At 46.3% G+C, this 20,897-nt stretch overlaps 1 protein-coding gene across 1 annotated transcript; it reads right to left on the minus strand.

The window, feature by feature from the left end:
• Window positions 1–20,093: 20,093 nt before the first annotated feature.
• On the minus strand, window positions 20,094–20,504 carry LOC104852180 (ubiquitin-like protein FUBI). Its single transcript, XM_033762712.1, has one exon. It carries the CDS (start codon window positions 20,502–20,504, stop codon window positions 20,094–20,096), a length of 411 nt encoding a protein of 136 aa, XP_033618603.1.
• Window positions 20,505–20,897: the final 393 nt, after the last annotated feature.

Consider the following 20,897-nt stretch of genomic DNA (forward strand, 5'->3'; position numbering starts at 1 on the left):
ACTTCAAAGTCTCTTAGAAATGTTGAGCATCTCTGTGTCTCTGTGAGGTGGGCATTAGCATTCCCATTGACCAGGGAAGGAAGCTGAGGCACAAAAAGGCCGGCAGCTCACCCAGGTCACAGAGCGAGCTGGCAAGGGCCTCCACCGCCCCGGCCCTCCTTCTCTATGACTCATGGGCTCCAGGGGCTTTTGAAAACACTCGGCCACTGTGACCTGGTACTTTTCCCTTCTTGCTGTTTTATTTTATGGTGAGCACTCTGCTCCCAGCTGCCCTCTCCCACTCGGATTTGGCACCATTTCTCCTCTGGGCCAAATAACCCTAAGTAGCAGCCGTCTACTTGTCATTTCTCTCACACAGCCGGGCTCTCCTTCGAGGGCACTGCTCTTTGTAAAATGCCAGATCAGACCAGAAGAGGAGTTGGCTGTAGAAACAAAACCCTCTCCCACAACTCTGATCTGACAAGGGCCACCTTTCGTGGGAACCATAGTTTGTCCTAGTGGTTATTTTACTAAGTCGGTGCTAATTGCTACTGTGGACCTTTGTTTGTTTCATTTGCTTCCTTTCCGAGATATATTTTTTTAATCCCAGGCATGGCTATTAAGCTAACCTTCACTGATTGTTCAGGACTGTTAGTAATTCACTCAAGACTGCAGAGAGGCACGTGTTTTAGCAATGGAAAATATTTACATGTATCTTAATGATTTGTTTTTCTAGGTACAACTATAAATTAATAAACCATAACAGCTTCCAAACGTGTGTGTGTGTGTGTGTGTGTGTTCTGTTCTGTTTTTTGGTACTGGGGATCAAACTTGGGGCTTTGCACTTGTGAGACAGGCGGTGGAACTACTGAGCTAAATCCCCAGCCCTATTTATCTCTATTCTTAAGCTTTTGAGGCAGAACCTTTACATGATTTCACTAGTTTGGGGTTTTCAAGCAATATGGTGACATGCATTTCACATCCAACACATCTCGGTTCCATTTTTTACAACTAATGTTTCTGAGAACTGAGATTCAATCTGAAAAAGTAATTTTTAATAACTGTGTTGGGGTGTAATTGACATAAAATAAATTCTGTATATTTAAAATGTATAATTTGATGTGTTTTAACCATATACCTATAAAATCACCACCACAATCAGGATAATGTTTCCATCAAACCTAAAAAGTCCCACTTGTGGGCTGAGGATTTAGCTCAGTGGTTCTGCTGCCTGTCTCTCAAGTGCAAGGTCCAGAGTTCTATCCCTGGTACCCCCAAAACATCCCATTTGTAATTTCTCATCCCTGTCCTCTCTTTCTTTTAACCTTCCCTACTCTGTACCAAGCAGTAATTGATCTACCTATTGTCAACATACATTCGTTTGTACTGCCTAAAGTTTTATACAAATGGCAGTACCCAGAGGGCCCTCTTTTTGTCAGGTTTCCTTAACTTGGCCTAATAATTTCGTGATTCGGTCATGTTGCTGTGTTGTATCGATTGTTCATTCCTTTTACATGCCCACTAGCAGTATATCAGGGCTCTGGTTTCTCTGTATCTTTGACAACACTTGATGTGATCGGTCTTTTTAGCTTTAGACATTCTAATATGTGTGTAATAGTACATCATTGTGGTTTTAATTTGCATTTCCTTAGTGACTCATAAGTTTCTTATGAGCTTATTTCCTATCTGTATATATTCTTGGTGAAATGTCTGTTTAAATCTTCACACAGGTAAAGTTTTGCATGATCTTCTATCCTGTGAGATTCACTTGTTAAATACTACGGTGCGTAGCTTATTGCTTGAGACACTGAACCCAAGTGTAAAAGTCCTAGCAGGAGTAAAGGCTAATACTTGGGAGACACCTATTACCTGCCAAGCCATCTGCTAAGTGTTTTATGCATGTTAACTCAGTTACTTCTTACAACATCTCATCTTTTAAGTGAGGAAACTGTGCCCCAGATAGATCAAGCAACTTACCCAAGGTCACACAGTGTGTTCATCTGTGGGACTGGGGCTCAAGGAGTTATGCAGAGAACTGAGAAAGAAAAATGTAAAGAAGCACTTGTGGGCAGCATTGAGAGTTCATGTATGCTTTCTCTGTTGTCTTTCTGCAAGGAGGATGGAATGAAGCTGGAGTTCAAAATTTTGCCAATTGCAGTGGAACAGAAGATGTGACACTGACCCAGTTGGTGGAGGGCATTGATTGGGTGGTCTTGGCTGGATAGAAATGAAGATAGAAGGGAGAAGAAGGAGCAACGAAAAGATCAGAAAGCTCTACCATATCTGAGGCCTCAGAAAGAGCAAGAGGGCAGGAAATGTGGACAATTTTGGCTAAAGTAGGATGTAGGAACCGGGGAATGCAAAGGTGCCAGGGATTGTCCCCATGTCAATACTGGAAAACCCCTCTGTCTTGGGCAGACCAGGGCAGTCGGCCACTCTAGAAGCTCTGCCAATTAAGTCTCCCAACCAGTTCTTTCCTTTCATTCTTGATCCCTCCTCTCTTGCTGAACTCATCTTGCAACTAGGTTCTATACTGCCTCTGGTACAAAAGTGCAAACTCACAGACTGGCAGGAACCTACGTCTCCATTCCTAAACCCCATTGCCCCTTTCTAGGTGATTCCAGCCCTTTATAGCCAAGTTGATTTAAAGATGATTGCCCAAACACCCCCACCCCAATGCCAGTCAGTGTGGGCTACTATGTCAATGCCACTCACTAGGTGACTTAAACAGATATTTATTTCTCATAGTTCTGGAGGCTAAGTCTTCCACTAGAGTGACAACATGGTTGGCTCTAAGTGAAGGACCTCTTCTTGGTTTGCTTATGGTGGTCTTTCCACTGTAACCTCACATTACTGAAGGCACAGAAAGAAAGCTCTCTCATCTTTTTAGAAGGGCACTAATCCCTTTGATAAGGGCTCCACCCTCATCACCTAATTGCTTTCCAATGGCCCTACCTCATACCAGTGATGACAAATCTTTCAGAGCTTTCAATGTTACAAACAGCCTGCTGCAGCACAAATGCCATAAGTTTGCCACCACTATCTTATACCATCACATCGCGGATCGGGTTCCAACAAAAGAATCTGGCATGAGGTAGGGAGGAGAGATACAGGCAGTCAGTCCATAATCCAGGCTTTCCCATCTCAGGCTATAGGGAATGGGAAAGAGGACATTATTATAGGCTTCGGCAGTAAGTCTATAGTCTCCTGTGAGGGTACAACACAAAGCTAATTCAAGAATAGAGACAAGAAATGAGACTTACAGAGAAAGATGGGTCTTGGGGCTGATTAGTGCTGCTCTAGGAAGCAAAGACAAAGGCCTCCAAGTGCATCCAGTACTTACTGAATACAAGTGTAGGAAGGAATAGGGAGCAGGGCATGCTTTGAAGGCATCTAGTGAATTACTGACAGGTTCTAGGCAGGGCTGTTAAGAAGTAAGCAACGTTTATCTTGCTTGGATAGAACAACCCAGGACTAGGATTGGGTGCAATTAGCAAGCAACGCATTGGGTCAGTGAGAAGCCATAATTCAGGGGAAAAAATTTCAATTAGGTTCACCCTGACCTCAACTGCATGTAACTCAGTAGAGCCCTGCCACTTCAGACCAGGGCTTAGGCCTTGGTGGCCACCTTTGGGGAAGGGGCTATACTCACCCAGTCCGCCATCTGTCTTGCCCATTTGAGTCACGAAGGGCTTTGGTCTGACTCCTGATATAAAGCAATATGGCAGAATTATGGAAAACAAGAAGCGTGTGCCACTCACAGCCCGCTGGTACTGGGCAGGGCTATATCAGGCCTTTTTTTGGCATCTTTCCTTCTCTAAATTATGTCTCCCTTTCCAACCTGCCTTCTTTCAGACCCTCCTTTGATGCCAACTTCAGGAAGCCTTTTGTGATCCAAAATATTCCTCCTTAGATATTATATCACTTTGACCTCTTCCTGTATTAATTACAACTTGCAAATAATGGAACACCCGACAAGTGGCTCAGATAAACAACCATACTTTAGAAAGATCCATCCCAAGTGTAGCTGAATCAGAGGGACTGAACCAAGCCACCTGGAGTCTGTATCTCTCCCTCCATCTCTAGATTGCCTCTCCCCTTGGCCAGGCTCTCCTCTTGTGGCTATAAGGCAGTGCCAACAGCTTCCTCGGCTTTATTATTTCAGGACAAAGCTCTCCAGGTGATTCTCAGTTTCTTATTTATTTATTGGGCATAGTGCTGGTGATGGAACCCAGGGCCTCATGTGCTAAGCATGCACTCTACCACTGAACTGCATCCCTACCCTTCTAGATGATTTGTATCCACATGAAATTTCAAAGCCTCTGGCCTCCATACCATGCATTCTTACCTTCTCCCTCCTCCATAACGGAACCTGGGTTTTGCTTGAGGTCACAGGGGCAAGTGCTATCTCGCAGCTGAGGCAATCACAGGAGATGTAAATGAAAGTCACCAGGCAGGGTACCTGACAGTCTCCGCTGGAACATCGCTTTTTTCATTGCTCTCCCACTTCTTTCTGAGATCGCCTATCAAATGCTGGTGGATGGGCAGCCATCTTGGGAATGTGAGAATAAGAGCCACATTCTCAGGATGGGGAAGCTGAAGGATAAAAGGAGCTGGAGCCACCAGGAACACGACAGGGCTGCCAGCCCTCCTCTGACCCAAGGACCTCTAGTCGAGGCTTGTGAGAAATTGAAAACTCCAATTTATTTAAACCATTGTTTTAGGTTCTTGGTATTTGCAACTGAACCCAGTCTTTGTCGAGGGATGGAGCTCCTGGTTCACTGTGGTTGAAGAAGTGTGAGATTTCTCTCTTGGAAACCAAGCACAAGGGCTGCCACATAGATAAGACCCAAAAGAGGTAGATTTCTGGTTTCAGTTTCTCTGAGGGGCCAGGCAATGATAGAGCGGGCAAACTGTGCCCAGGGACTAGGGATAGGTATCCCAATGCCCAGTGTACTGTCCCTTCTGCTTCAGCCTCAAGCACTTTCCCTACATCCTGGCAGCATCCCGGCATCCTGGGATCTCTCCTATGACAAGCAGTCTGGGCCCAAAGGCTGAGGGTCACTTTAGGGTCCCAAGGGCCTTGACTTTTTCTTTTAATTAATACATTCAAAAAAGATTTGTTGAACACCTACAAGGTACGGCACTGATTGGTGTCCTGAGAAATGACCAGAGAGCTACTTTCAGGAAGCCGTGTATGTGTGTGTGTGTGTGTGTGTGTGTGTGTGTGTGTGTGTGTGTACAAGTCCACGAGTCCATCAAGCATGAGATGCTAATATGTGTGCTGAAGCACCATAAGGCAGAAAGGAGAAGGCAAACGGTGAAGGTAGGGTGCATTTAGATAGTACCTCTGATGAAGTGATGCTGAAGCAGAACAAAAGGAAATGAGGGAACAAGCCAGGCATCTGAGCTAAGATCATTCAAAGCAAAGCACAGTTGGGGCAAAGGCCCTGAGATTGGAATGTGTTTGAAAGATTCAAGATCAACAAGAAATCCAGAGGTTGGCATGCAAGAAGGAAGGAAGGAGAAGATTGAAGGATAAGTTCAGGGACCCAGATTGTGTGTAGTTTATGGACCAAGGTAAAGCCCTCGGCTTGTTCTTGGAGAGACAGAAAGGCATTGGAAAGCTCTGAGCAGAGGAGCAATCAAATCTAACTTATGAACAGCATCACCCTCACTATACTGTATGTAAAACAAACTGAGGGTCAGTGGCCATGCTTGATTCTGCCACCCTCAGTGAACTACATTTGTGTCCTCAGAGTCCTCAGGTGGTTCCATGGCCCAAGTGTTAATGTAAACACCACTCACCAGGATTCTGAGATCTGCAGATCTAAAACCAGATCACACTAGAAATGATGGTCACAGCAGATTCCCTGATCCCAGCCTCACCCAAGCCCTCAGCATTACCTGGAAACCCTGTATTGCCCAGCAACATTTTCCTCTTTTTCTACAGCATTTGTTTCCAATCATCTTGATTGTCTTCAAATCTACATGATCACCTCTCCACTTCCTCTCAAATAGGAGCCATCAGAAATCTCTCCCACTACCATCAAACATGTACCCATGAACTCGTACACATCAACCCCATCTCCTTCTCCGCTCTCTGAGGGGCAGCCCTCCCTCAGCGTAAAGGCAGTCCGTCCTGCGCTGGCCCTCACTTGGCTCTCCCAACACGCGCCCAGAGTTACATTCTGCTGGTTACCTCTTGTTCTCCTGTTTTCAACTTCTCGCTTGTCTACTGGCCACTTCCCATGTTCTGCCCAGTCTTAAGAAACCAACAAACATGCTCACCAAAAGAAGCCAGACGTTAAAGACATATTGCATATGACATATTCAGAAGAGGCAAATCCACAGGGACAGCACGCAGACTAGTAGTTGCCAGAGGCTGGGGGAAGGGGTGGGAAGTGACTGCTTATTGAGCACAGGGTCTCCTTTGTGAGGAATGAAAATATATTGGAACTAGGTAGAGGTGATGGTTGCATAACATTGTAAACGTGCTCAATACTGCTGAATTGTACACTTTAAAATGGTTATACGTCATATGAATTTCACCTCCATAGTCGTAATAATAATAAACAAGACTCTCTCTCTCATAATATCTTCACACACTTCAACTGGCTCCTTGTCACCTGTTTTGGACAGCTGTGTCCTACTCCCCCATGGGACTCAAGTCTCCAGCCAGCAGGGGTGTAGGAGAAGGCGTCAGTCCTGTCACCAGGCCTATAGCAATCTGCCCAGAGGGCCTTTTCTCTAATTCTCACAAAGGTGCCTGTGGACTGGAAGTGGACCCCACTACTGACCCAGGCTGTGGTCTGACTGTGTCCCCCAAAGTTCCTATGTTGGAAACTGAAAACTCAATGCATTCTCCGTGTGCCCAGGGAGGAACATCCCTGCAGGCTCTGCTCTCAGAATGGACTGATGCTGGAGTCACGCGAATGGGCTCCCGATAGAAGGATGAGTTCAGTGCCCACCTCTCGTAGGTGCTCTCACCATGTGACACCTTCCGCCAGGCTAGGAGGCAGCAAAAAAGCCCTCACTAAATGCAGCCTCAATCTCTGACTTTAGCCTCTGGAAACATAAGAAATAAATCTCTGTATAAATTACCCAGCCTGTTGCATTCTGTCATAGTAGTATGAAACGGACTAAGACACCCCAAAAGGCAGAGAGCGGAGCTTCATCCTTGACCTTTTGTGAGTACACAGAATCACCGCCACCATCCAGTTGGTTACTGGCTGTGTCACTTCTCAGTCCTCCTCCAATGCCATCTCCAACTCTGACCCCCTGACTGTCGCCTCTCATCTCTCCCCTGTGCCTGGAGAGCACAGATTTCTGTCTTCAGTCTTCTCAGATGATTTCCTGGATCGCCCTATTCACCCCTATCCTCTGCAGGTGACAGATGTCCACATTTCCCCACTGAGTGGAGCTGAACAATGAGAAAGCCACAAGCAGCACTGGAGACCCGAGTTCTCCTTCCCCTCCCCATCCTGGGCCAGGGTGAGGCAGTGATTCTGCAGGAGACCCAAGCAGATGCTTGGGGAGCCACTCCCACTTGATAGGACTCGCTAGGATTCCCACCCGGTCCTGACTAAGGCACACTCTGAACAGCTCTGTCCTCCCCAACTAGGCCTCTGGTGTCTCTCAACTGCTTCAGGATGAGAAATGAAACACCAACAGGCACTAAGCTTTGACCACCTACCCAGAACTCCAAGCACCTGGACTGCTGGTCTAGACATCTACCAGGTTTTAATTTCCATTTTCCATACCACAGCCAAAGAGATACATCTGACATGCAAATCCAGTGTTTCACTTGTGTAAAACCACTAGGGCACCTCACTGCCCTCAGCACAGAGACCAACACTGGAATACTGGAACACTGGGCCTGAGGACACTTAGTGACCTGGTCCCTGCGTATCTCTCCAGACGAACCTTTCACCACTGCCTTTCTACCCTCTCTGCTTATTGGGCAGCCATGGAATTGTGTCACTGATGTCTCTAGTGCAGGAAACATAGCGGACTGAACTGTCCACCCTTCTGGACCCTTCACTTTCACTGCATTCACACCAAAGCCACGTGTCCCCTGAGCTATTCACAGGTAAAGAGAAGCTCAACACAGTACTTCTTCCTGCCTGATGGGGACAGCTGGTGGGGGTGAGGGCTTCCAGGGGAAAACTTTGGCTCAGGGATTCCCCTCTGCCTGGACAGAATGTTCTTTTGTGGTCAGCCCTGCATCATGGCTCAAAGGCTCCCTCTGCCTCTTCCTGCTCTTTCCCCTTCATACTTCCCAGGAACTTTACCGAGGAAATCTCTTGCATACAAAATTCCTTCTCAGTTTCTGCCATGCAGAAGACCCCCCCACCGACACACCTACTGTAGTCAGTGCTTGCAGTAATGTCTTTCCTCCTCCCGCCTTTGCACATACTGTTCTACATCTTGAAGGTTCTCTCTTCTCTCCCTGACCTGTTCCCTGGCCAACCATCCTTCAGGATCCAGCTAAGAGGTCACTCATTCCTTAGAGATGGTATTGTTCTGTGCACCAGGATGTAGGAAGGAGCAAAAACTAGGCAGATCAAGTCCCAGCTCCTAGTAAGCATACTTTATGTTGGGGAAACGGTCAGTAAACATATTTTTTCAAAACAGATCCTCAGTGTAATGGTGAGGAGTGTAAGCACCACAAAGAAACTGACCAGGCTGAGTGTGTAGACTTGGGGGAGGGAGCCCCCTTGGGGAAGGGGCTTCATAAGCAGAGTCCTGAATAGCCATGCAGCTCTCTCGAGAAGATCTTTCCAGGCCAGAGGAGCATTCCAGACAGAAGAGGGAAGCTGCTCGAACCTGCCCCAGAGTTGGGGGGCACGTGCCCCGCTGCAGCCCACTTTGTTCAGTGAATCTTGGTGAACTCAGCTGCCTCCTCCCAGCCCCATCAGCTGCTGTGTGAGGGCAGGGGTGCTGCTCAGCAGGTGAACTGGTTATTACTGCGTCCCCTGAGCCTAGCACCACGTGCAAGAAGCGCTGAAGGCTGAGTGTGTCACTGTGAGAACAGCTGTGAGCATTAATGTTGGGCACAGCTCTTTACTAAAATTTTATTTAGTATTTTCTCACTTTTCCTAAGAGCAGAATCCGTAGCATTATCGTATCTAATGTATAGGGCCACAGTAGGCCCATCAGGCTTTCTCAGCCATGCACAGGGAAACTGAGGCACAGAGCGTTTAGAACACGTGCCACAGCTCTAGAGCTGAAACATGGATACAAAGCCAGCCCATGTCCTTCAACACCACACTCGGCAGCTGCTCACATCTCTCACATGAAGTGGTTTGGGATATATGAAAGGTGTTCTGTTCAGAGATGTCAGTGCCCTCAGCTCAGTAGGCCTCTGAACTTTACCCATAGGCTTCTAGCATATTAGGGTAGGGGGGCCTTTAGAAGATTCCACCCCATTCCTTGCACACCAGGGTAAGCCAGAAGGCTGGGGTGATTTTCAGGCTGCCATATTGTGAGTTCCTTCCTGTCCCCAGCTCAAATTTAAACTTGACAATGAGGTTGCAAAAGGTAGAGGCCTGACCCTACCCAAATGAGAAAACATGTTGCTGTAAGGAGGGTTATGTAAAGAGGTGGTGTGGTTCCTGCCCAGCTGGAGCCCTGCCATGGTGACTCCAGCATTCCAGCCAAACTGCCAGCTTGGTAGTGTTGGCTTGCTTTTGCCTCAGCGTTGCCGTTTTGCTGGTTGTAATGCCAACTGGCTCCGACGTGCCCGCCACTCCCTGCCACTTTGGCAGTTCCTCTGGTGCTACTGGTGGTGCCAGGCACTATGCCAAGGTTCAGGCACTCCTTATCCCTGGGGCAAGAGAAATGCACAAGACCCTAGTCATTCCCTCGGGAGAGGTTGCGTCCAGCCCCACCGTTCCAAAGAAGTGGAAACCATGGCCTGGACAGATGATGTGACTTGCCCAAGGTCCTCAGGCTAGTTGTTGGCAGAGCCTAAGCAAGAGTCTCCTTGGTAGTTTTTTCACCTTGTTGACCTGCCCCGTCCTCTCACTCTCCACTTGGCAATCCTCCAAGCCACTTCCCTCTCCAAACCAATGGCTGGCTCTGCAGTCCTCACCCAAAGCCCCCTCATTAGTCCCACCCACCACGCCTCGTGCACATGCGCAGCAGCAATCCCCCCCACCCCAGCCTCTGCCCCTGCCCCTCCAGTCCACTTGCCACCTGGAAGAAAGAGAGTTTTTTCCAAAAAAACAAGTCAGGCCACATCTATCCCTTATTAAAAGCTGCTGATAGCTCTGTCTTGCCCAGCGAATGGGTCCGTAATGCAACATTCTGGTCCCGACCTGCCTCCCCCATTTTCACTCTCAGTGCATACCTATTTACCTCTGGCATTCCAGCCATGCAGCTCACCTGACATACAGGCTGCTGTGGGAATTAACTTCTGTATGTGTAAAGCATCTGGAACATAATAGGAAGCCAGGAAATACTGACTTGATTGTCACCTGAGTGACATTTCCCCAAGAGGTGCCTTCCACATGTGCTAGATGCAGGAGTATCGCCACTCCCCAAACCAGGACATGAGCCCTTAGCTGTAATGCCAGATCAGATTTTCCCTTCCAGATCCTGCTTGCATGCCCCAGGAAAACAGGTAGATTGAGGAACCTCTGTACACCTGCCCGACTCACTATTCCTCATCCTTGTTCCCCCACACACACTGGAAAAATTACAATAGTTCATATGAAATGGTCAGACAGTTCATTATTACATACTAGTCCACAGGGCAAGGGAGCTCCTGGCCCTTTCAATCCCCACAGGCATAGCTTCTGGTCTCAACACAGGCTGAGGCAGGACACTAGGAATGTCACTGCAGGTCACAGGGGCAAATTGGATAGGAGGGGCTCTGCCTGTTCTGATAGCTCATTCCCACACCTAGGAAGTTATAGACAGGCAGGTTAAGGCACAGAAACCCAGCTTCGCTAGTTAGTTGTTTTACAGCCAGGGGAATAGTGACCAGTCCCCCGGATTCAGGGAAGGCAGCACTGAGACCAGCAGCTGATGGTGCATTAGGTTGTCAATGCACCCCTCCATCAATCTGTACACCCAGAGAATATTAATTTTGCCTCTTTCTCATGTTTATTATTGAACAAGACCCTGCAGGATAGTAAGGAAAATCAGAAAAGCAAACTAGCAAAACTCATTTGGATTCCTCCTTTCTAATAAAAAGATGGTAAAGATACAGAGAAGGTAAGCTAAGTTCTCCTAACCTTTATTATGGTTAATTTTTTATCTTCTGAAAGATTTTGAAAGATGGAAAATTATGAAGAATAAGCTAGCAGTCACCCAAGTTCCCATTACCTACTCCAATGAACATTAACCTTTTGCCATATTTGCTTTGAGGTTTTGTTTTTTGTTAGGAAATAAAATGGCCCAGGGCCAGTTGAAGTTGCCTCCCCTGACCTGATTCCGCCTCCCCTCTCTCTCTGAGCTCTTTGCAGCTGGTGTGCAGCCCTTGGCAGGGGTTAGACTGTTACTAGACCCCTAGATTTGAACCCCTTAACAATCCAGGGTATTGTTCACTATGACTCTGGGAGAATAAGGAAAAGTAGGCGTGTTTTAGATTTTATTTGCATGATATATGCTGCATGTCTCCTTTTGCAACTTGCTTGTTAATTTTATTGGATTTTTTAAGTTATGTGTGTAAAACATGCTGGTTGTAACAAGCCAAACAACACAGAGGGGGATAAGGGACGCTAACTGTCTCTACCTGCCCAACTGTAATCCTACATACCTCCCCACATAACTACTATTAACAGTTTAACAAATATCTTTCTACACCTTTTCTTCTGCTTACACAAATTTACAGTGACTCAGTGCTGGGAAATGATCCAAGGAAAATTCAGGAAAAGCTGGAGCATCCAGGAATAGCAGCATGCACAGACGTGGCCTCTCTTGCTGCAGCCAGTAAGGGGAAGAGCAGTCAGAGGCCCCAAGGGGAACATGCAACTTCCTGTCGTTAAAGCATAGCCTGTGGATTTACCCACTCTTACCACAGGCCCCATGTACTGACGGTGTCCAGGCCAGTTGATGAGCAATGTCCCTTCTACTAAGTGCCCTAGGTCTGGGCCATAGGGAGGGTCTGCCATTGGCCAAGCTGGATGACTATGGCAAGCCGTAGTAAAGGGACCTAAGACCTTTGAAGTCTGTCCTGATTGGCCCTTGTCAACTAGATGGTTCTAGCAAAGAGATGATCTGATGGGGGTCAGGTGTGGGAGTCGCCTTGAGGAGGCCAAGCTGAGGTAGTCCCAACTAGGTCTTTAGTGATAACCAAGAAAAGGTTCACAGGGATCTATGTTTTCTGGCTGCTCTGTGAATGCAGAATGGAATGCCAAGATGATATTTTATTTTATTTACTTTTATAAAGTGAGATAAGGCTAGACATGATGTGTTTGAAGCTAGGAGGAATAATTTTGTTTTCCTTGACAAGAAAAAATATCCAATCATTAGAGCTTAAGATTTTTTTTTTCAAAATTAGTTTCATGTCACTGCAAAGCAATGAGAGAAACTGAATGCTGTATTTGGGTCAGGCACCGTCTTGGAATCCTGCTCAGATTTTAGCTCTAGAGGCTTTAATAGCTTGAGGAAAGGTATAGCCCTCACTGGGGCTTACAGTTTGAGATTTGAAAAGACCATTGAGGTACTGTCTAGTTATTAAACTCTAGAATTCTGCCCTTTCCATTACCCATTCAACATTTTTTCTGAGTGCTGAGTATGTGTGGATCATTGTTCTGAGGATCTGGGAAAGTCAGTGAAAACCCAGACAAATCCCCACCCTCGTGGAATCAAGAACTTCTTATAGACAATCTCAAAACACGAAGATTTCTGCGCTTTGTCAATACTTCAACGATTCAGACGTTCACTTTCCAAGGTGAGTGGGGCCCGAGACACCCTCCTTCCAATGAATAGGACAGCGAAGGTCTCAGACCCAGTTTCTCTCTGATTTTCTCCTGTCCTTCTGACTCTCACCCCTTGCTCCTTCCCTGCAAGATAAGGCATAAAAATGAACATTCTCCTTCCCAGTGCAGGGCACAGAAACTAGAACTCTTTTCCCTCAAAGCCAACCATAAAAACTAATATATTACTCTTTCTCCTTCCTGTCTAAGAGCTGACCATAAAGAAATTCTCTGACTAACCTTACCTAATAGCAGACCATAAAATCCCCAGTCCAGAATGGGTCCTGCCCCACAGCCAGAAGGAAGGGATGCTGCACTGAGAGGCCCCCACGTAGCTATTCTGTCAGTCACTCTGTCTGTTTCTGTCTAATCACAGTTCTACTTAGCTGTGCATGCTTCATCCAAGATAAGCATGTGGATAGTTCACCCTGCCCCTTTGGGTCTTTATTCTGAAGGTTCCTGTGCCATCTAAAACTATGATAGAATAAATCTGAGTGCTCTTCTCTTGTTAACCAGTCTTTTGCTACAGGGATGTCATCCAGGACCTTTTCCATGAACAGAGAGGGGATCACCCCCTTTTTACCCCTACAGCATCCTTGAAGCTGAAAATGGCTCTTTTACACACCATTTTTTCCTTTCTCTCTTTTTCTCTTGTTTGGTAATAGTCCTGATGGCAAGCAGCTGCAGCCCTATCCAAGCTAGGCACTGACTCCTCCTCCTCAGACCCTAGCAGAGGACTTCATGGCCTTTCTTCCCCTTCTGTCAATGCCCCCAGTACCAGACCCAGGCGCCTCTTACACTACTCGGTGGTGAGGCCTTTACAGGGCACTTAATAACTGGCCCAGAGCTCTGGATGCCGGGCCTCCAGGCTCCTGGCCAACTTTCTCCAAATTGCTTTCACTAGCAATGAAAGGGCTTTATAGTGTTGCAGTCAAAGCCTTTTTGCTCTCTCCCTCGCACGGCTATGAAATCCCTCTCAGGCTGTTGCTTCTGCCCAGCTTCCATCAGAAATATTCAGCTCCTGCCAGGGGGCTAGTGGCCCAGCAGGTGGCTTCCATGGAGACTTGGGAGTTTGAAGCTTCCAAAATCTCCCCAGGTGGTCTCAAGTTGCACAGGCATGATGGGTTATCTGAATTTAATCTGTTTCAAAAAAAATATTCTGGGCAGCAAACTCTTTTTATTTATTTATTTATTTATTTTTTGATACTGGGTATCAAACTCAGGACCTTGCTCTTAGCAAGGCAGGTGGCGGAATCACTGAGCTAAATCCCTGGCCCTCTGGATAGCAAATATAAGGATCACAAGTATATGTATTTCATTAGCTAAAATAGGGAAATGATAATATATTCTCAACCTAGACAAAGCCCCCATTCAATACCCTGTTAATCACTGAAACGCTCAAACACTTATATAACAAGCTGCCAAGGAGTGCTGAATAATAGAATCCGCAGCAGCAACAGCACTTAGGAACTTGTTAAAAATGCAAATGATCAAAAAAATGTAAATTCTCAAGCCTTGCCCCAGACCTATTGAAGCAGAAGTTCTGGGATGGGATCCAGCAATCTGAATTTTAGCCAGACCCCCCAGCAAACTCTAATGCTTACTGAGGTTAAAGAAACAGTGCTATAAAATATTTAACAAGTATCCAATTAACATGTATTAAGTTGATTAGTTGGTACATTTGTGTGCAAGACGCAATAACACTGGATGAACGAAATTTTTCTTCATGACAACACAATATCAAAATAATTAATTAATTTGTTAAAGATTCAAAATTAATGCATAGAATGCACATAAATAATTACAGACAAGATACACAAGACGTAAGCATGGCTATGTTTTGTCTTACGCTTTTGTCTCGTGATGTTATCATTTTTTAATTTCTAATTTATAAATTTTATTTTATTTTTATTTGTACATGTTTGCTGTACATAATTACATTCATTGTGGTAATTTACAAATATTTATTTTTTATTTTTAAATTTTTGTACCAGGAATTGAACTCGGGACCTTGCGCATGTGAGACAGGCAGTAGAACCACTGAGCTAAATCCCCGGCCCAATTTAGAAGTTTTTAAAAACCTTTTAGGCACAACTACTTTATTCATAGCATCTAAAATCTCTTGAGACATTCACTATAGATAGAAACAATATACGAATGAGAGTTGTCTCTGCCAGAAGAGCTGAGAGATTCTGAAGCATATCTTCTAGCCTCCCAGTTGTTGGAGGGGGCACAGATTACGATAGAATGTTTTGGATTGACATAGTAAATTTGTAGAAGAAATGCTGCCAAGCCTTTATAGCATAACTTCAGAGAGTACAAGCTCGGACAGTACTGGGTATCTAGCTAGAGAGGAACAGTGTCACTCTCTCTTGCGCTGCTCTCTCTCTCCCTCCCTCTCTTTCTCTCTCTCTCTCCCTTCCTCTCTCTCTCTCTCTTTCCTTCACTGGGGCTGAATGGTGCCACCTGGGTTCTGTGCCTGTCCAGGTGTAGGGGCTCAACTCAGGAGCAGTTCTGGCTCCCTGGGGGCTCCTAGGCACCCCCAGCCCTCCCTTCACACTCTCTTCTGGCAGGACCATGAGGAATGTCAGGTAAGGACTTCATCCTTCATCCACACTTGAGTGCTTGAATAGAGAACCTAAAGTCTATTCCCTGGGTTACAAGGGAGGCCTGTGGTATCCAAGTGTGGAAGACGGGTTGATGAGGATGCAGGGCTTGGTTGGCTTCTGTGGGCTTCCAGCACAGGGGAGCTGGCACTCCAGGCCATAAGGGAGAATCCGAAGACACACATCTTTCATCCCCTGGGGAAGACAGTACTCGCCACACAATGCCTCTCATTATTGTGTGTTGAACAATATGTTATACGCTTAAATTTTTGTTAAACTGGTGGGTCTCTTGCAAGTGTTCTTACCACAGTAATTTTGAAATAAAACAAAACTATGATTTTGGTCTTAATTATTAAAAATAACTGCTTCGGTTTGGTGGCCTGCCTTGCAAGCGCAAGGACCCAAGTTCAATCCAAGGTACCAAAAAGTATACATATAAAAATAAAAAATAAAAATAACGGCTTCATTGTTGGAGACACTTTTATCAAGAAACTCCCATGCTCACCACTGCCCATGGGATGTGGTACAGTGAGGAGCCCCTCACCTGACGCTGCTGCTGTCAGTGTGAATTCCAGGGCTCAGGGAGTGTGCAGGGCTCTTCCTGTCAAATCCATGGTCTGAGATCTGGGTCAGTGCCTTCCTCTCCCTGTGTCAGTGGAGAAACCTTGAGATTCCGGGCAAATGCAGGGCTGTGGTGGCTTCTCTAGATGAAGAAATCAGTGGTATCTGGCTTTCCAGGTTTATCAAGAGGAATTCACAGCACTCACCTCCTCCCATGCCTGTGTCCTGTTAGGAGGAGCTTCTCTGCCCTCATGGAACAACTAATAGAGTGTTTTTAAGGTCCTGGCTCAAAGGTTGCAGAGGGGTGAGGAAAGGCTAAAGATTAATGAGTAGATATGACCTGCCCAATAGGGCAACAGGGACTTTAGAGACAGGGAACTCTGGGGAGAGGGGAAACTTCAGGGACAGAGGCCTGCACATGTCCTCTTCAGAGGCCTGGGAGCCTCGAGGCTGTGGGGAGACTCACTGAGAGCCAGGAAGCAGGTGGTGGGGAGCAACTGCACTGCTGGCCATTCTCCTGGACCGAGGACCACAGCTTCTTGGCACCATGTAAACCCCAGGACTCCAATCTGGTCCCATGGAGAAGGGACCCAGCTCCAGTCATGGCTACCTTGGGCTTCCTATCAGTTGGTAGGAGGGTCCTCACAGTTGGATAGATTTTGTTTGTTTTTAAAGGAGAAGTAAGATTCTTGTGTCTGAATGTCATGAAGCAAAAATATACCTGTTAGACATGACTAAGGATAACTACAGGGGAACCCTGCAACTTCCCAGCACTGAGGCATTAAGGGAAGCACCACAGGGAAGGGGTCAGATTTAAAAAAGAAAGAAGGAAAATTCTCTGAGAGAAGCAGACTCTCTTCTTGGCCAAACACTAACAAAGAGGGAGACACACAGGACAAAGGCAAAATGCAAACAGATCCTGTTACCACAAAAGAGTCTGCCAGAACTTTGTGGGGTCTGCGGGATTCGGAGAAAGTGGGGCAAGCAGTCAGGGCTGTAGGCCAAGGCCTTATGCACACATGGTGGCTAAGCATGGAGCTCTTACTGTACTCCCTTCAGAGCTGGAGCCTGCCAGAGAACTGGGATAGAGATAAAACTCCACCAGAAGACTACTCACATCTTCTGAGTGAAGTGAACAGGCTCTGCCAAGGTGGAGAATTTGACCATACTGGAGTAGGAGACCTTAACTCACCCTCCAATCACACAATTCATATCACTACATTTGGTTTGTTTGTTTGTTTGTTTTGTACCGGGGATCAAACTCGGGATCTTATACTTGTGAAGTAGGAGACGGAACCACTGAGCTAAATCCCCGCCCTGTTTTGGTTGTTTTTGAGAAAGGCCCTAACTCTAACCCTAATGCTCAGGCTGGCCTTGCACTCATGGTGATCCTCCTGCCTCAGTCTCCCAGTACTGGGATTACAGGTATATACCACCAGACCTGGCTGAATAGTTTTTTGTTCACTAAACTGAATGCACCTCTGTGTCAAGAGCTAAAGAGAAGAATATTACCCAGTGTACTGTGATAGAAAGCCCCAAATTGAAGGCAATGTTTGATATATTTGCTCAGCCATTCCTCTCTCAGAAGCAGCCATATTTGTACACCTGGTGTCCAGAGCTGATTCAATCAGCAGAGGTCACCTTGAGGCAGGAGATTAGGGTGTGGCAAAGCAAGTAGGTGTGACCTGTCAGTCTTGAAGATCCAGGAGACATGTGCCCAGACCCTGCACCTGGAACCAGTCAGAAAGTGCTCTCTTCAGCTCTTTCAAGAACTCAAGCAGGTTTTTGGTGGGACATCTAGACCTCACCTCAGCTGGAGGAGTGGGAGATACAAAAGATGGTGGCCCTTGGCCTTGGCCACTGTGCTCTGTCCTTCACTGTGGTCCATCCTCACCCTGCAGAGTGCACTCCTTTTCCTACTTTTAATTGGCCCACATTTGCTCTGCAGAACATGTTTCGTTTCCTACCTTTAATAAATGTTAAACCTCACTACCTTTTGTGCTTGTTTTGTTTAATTCTTTGTTCAGGACAAGAAGAACCTAGCAGGAATCTCTAGAAGGAGTCCACGGCACCCCAGAACCTGGTCACAACCTAAGGATCTGCCAATAAGCTTCCCTTTCTTGAGAACATGGAATTGAGAGAGACTGTGAGCTGTTATCAACACAGGAGTGTAACATATCACGTAAACTTGGGAGCCACAAAGAGGAAGAGGCGGTAAGCATAGTCCACCTGTGGACCAGAGACAGAAAACAGCCAGCAGAGGGAAGGAGGATGGAATAGGACCACAAAGAAAATCAGAGATAAGGAAGAATTCAAATGGATATACTTCAATATCCTTAAAATTATCTCTTTTTGCTCAAATTAGTGTTCACTGATTATGTAACTTGCAACCAAAGGGTCTTAACTCACCCATAAAACATGTAACAAACCAACAAAGGAAGTGACTCTCCAAATTCTTTTATTGCGATAAGATATATACAACATGAAACGTATCACTTAACCATTTTAGGGGTACAGTTACACACAGGCACACGCGTGCACGCAGCTGTGACTCACTCACGACTGCCATCCATCTCCACGATGTCTCACCTCCTCTTCATCCAGTCCTCCACAATCCCCAGCACTGAGCAGCCATCACGGTTGGAGTGTGAGCTGAGTAGTGACACACACCTGCACTGGGAGATGGCTTTGGGCTCATTTGCTTTAGTTGCATTACTAATTTACTGTTAGTGACTTGCTTCTTCCCCAAAATATTACTTTTTGTTGTTGTTGTTGTTGTTGTTGTTGTTGTTGTTGTTGTTGTTGTTATTTCAATCATGGCTCTTTGAGGGTTCCAGTCAAATCATTGCTGATTTAAAAAATTCTGGCTGATGCTTGACAAAGTTCACTGATAATTGCTTTCAGTATCCTTTTGCTAACCATCACTAGTAGCTTTACACCCACACCCACACCCACATGATTTCCCATTTTATTTTGAGAAGAGGAGGAACTGGAAATGCCTCCAAGGTAAGTCAGAGCCTCTCCAAGGATCACACAGTTTTCCACCCTAGAGAGCAGGTCAGTGAAGAACAGGGTGGAGGGCATGCTGCAGTTGTTAACATAGCCCCAGCCTCAGTGACTTACAACAACAGAGAATTATTTCACACTCAAGCTCCTTGCTTACCGAGGGTCACCTTAGCTCTGCATGGGTCAGGATGGTGGAGCAGCCTTCATCTGCCCATGCCATCTTGCAGCAGAGGAAAAAGAGCCTGGTGATTCAGAGGCCACCTTTTAAAGACACAAATAGCATCTATTTGTAGTCCATTGGCCAAAGCAAGTCACATGGCCACTCTTGACTTGAAAAAAAAAATGTGTGTTTTGGGGAGAGGGTCCCACAGGGAGGCACTAAAATATTTGGCAGAGAGTAATAAAACCTGACCACAGCCTGCTATGCCTCAGTCGAGCTGCAGGTTTGGGACTAATGGGTCTCCATATTCCACTAAGCCAGTTTCTTAAAATAAATCTCTGTTACTGTGTACACACATCCTATTGGCTCTGTTTCTCTGGAAAACCTGGACAAACACATTACGCTATACACGGTATTTTCCCATTTTGGTCTTTTTCCTTCACAAACACAATAGCCAGCCACAATAGCCACAATAAACATCCAAACTGAGGTTAAATAATCCTCGCACTCAGCATGCCCAGGGATTCCCACCCTTACCTCAGGTTTATGAGATCTTCATTTTTTATCACCAGGACAAGCATGTTCATTTCTCTACTTTACATTTATCTTATCAAGCAACACTGCAAATGCAGTAAAATACTTGAATAATTGACCCCAAACTGCCTTGCTGGTCAAAGTGTGGAAGCTAGAGAATGGAGCCAATGTGTTGACTGGCAAGCATAAATGATAAAGCACAGACAGAAACAGATTTTAGGAAGTCAAAGAAATTACATCCTTTTTCCTCCCCTCTTGCGGTCTTTTGTTTTGTTTTGTTTTGCCTGGGGGAAGTGGTTTTATAGGATCACATAGAATTTAAGCATTGGCATTGGGGCCCCTCTTCTTGCAGAAGGTGGGCATGGCATCGGCAAAGTGCCGGCTGTACTGCATTTCACCTCTTGGCCTAGCCTGTCTTCTCCTTCTCCCCTCCCCTCCCTCCTCTTTGGTCATCTGTGGAGTTTGACCTCTCACTTTTCCAGCCCAAGCTAGGAAACCAAGGGCTTTACCTCCAAGCATGCAGCCAGCTACTTCCAGAGTGGCCAGGGCCTCCACGCCACGCTGGCCTAGGGTGGCATCATCCTCTAGCAGCTTGCCTGCCGCGAGTGCGACTTGATCTTCTGGTGTGACGCCTTCCAGGGAGGCCACAGGAGCCTTGGTCTTTGTGACCATCTCTTGGCTGATCACTTCGAGGATGTGCAGGTCTTGGGTTCTGGCAAAAAGCTGCATGTTGACAACTGAACCACTGACCCAGCCACCACTACCTCCAACATGGAGTCGAGAAAGAGATGCTCTTGAGTTTTGAATTATTTGAGACACAGAAGTCTAACTGCTGGAAACTGAAATGCCACTTTTATTATCTATAAAGCTGTTATGAGTACAAGGTGAGGGCCAAGAGGGCTGCCAAAGGCTTAACTTTTGACTCAAACACTCTCTGTCCCAGGCCCCCACGGGCAACAATTTATTGTGCACAGCAGAGATGTGAGCCAAAACACCGGCCATCCCTACAGGAGAGCGAAGGACCTCGAGCAGCGTGTCCAGAGCTTCTTCTCAGGCTCACCTAGCAAATGTTGCTTCTGAGAGGGAACTGGAGGCAGGAGGAGGGGAGGTCAAGAGTGAGGC

Source organism: Fukomys damarensis, unplaced genomic scaffold (assembly GCF_012274545.1).
Source record: "Fukomys damarensis isolate Sample0158 unplaced genomic scaffold, DMR_v1.0_HiC HiC_scaffold_2, whole genome shotgun sequence".
Lineage (NCBI taxonomy): Eukaryota > Metazoa > Chordata > Mammalia > Rodentia > Bathyergidae > Fukomys > Fukomys damarensis.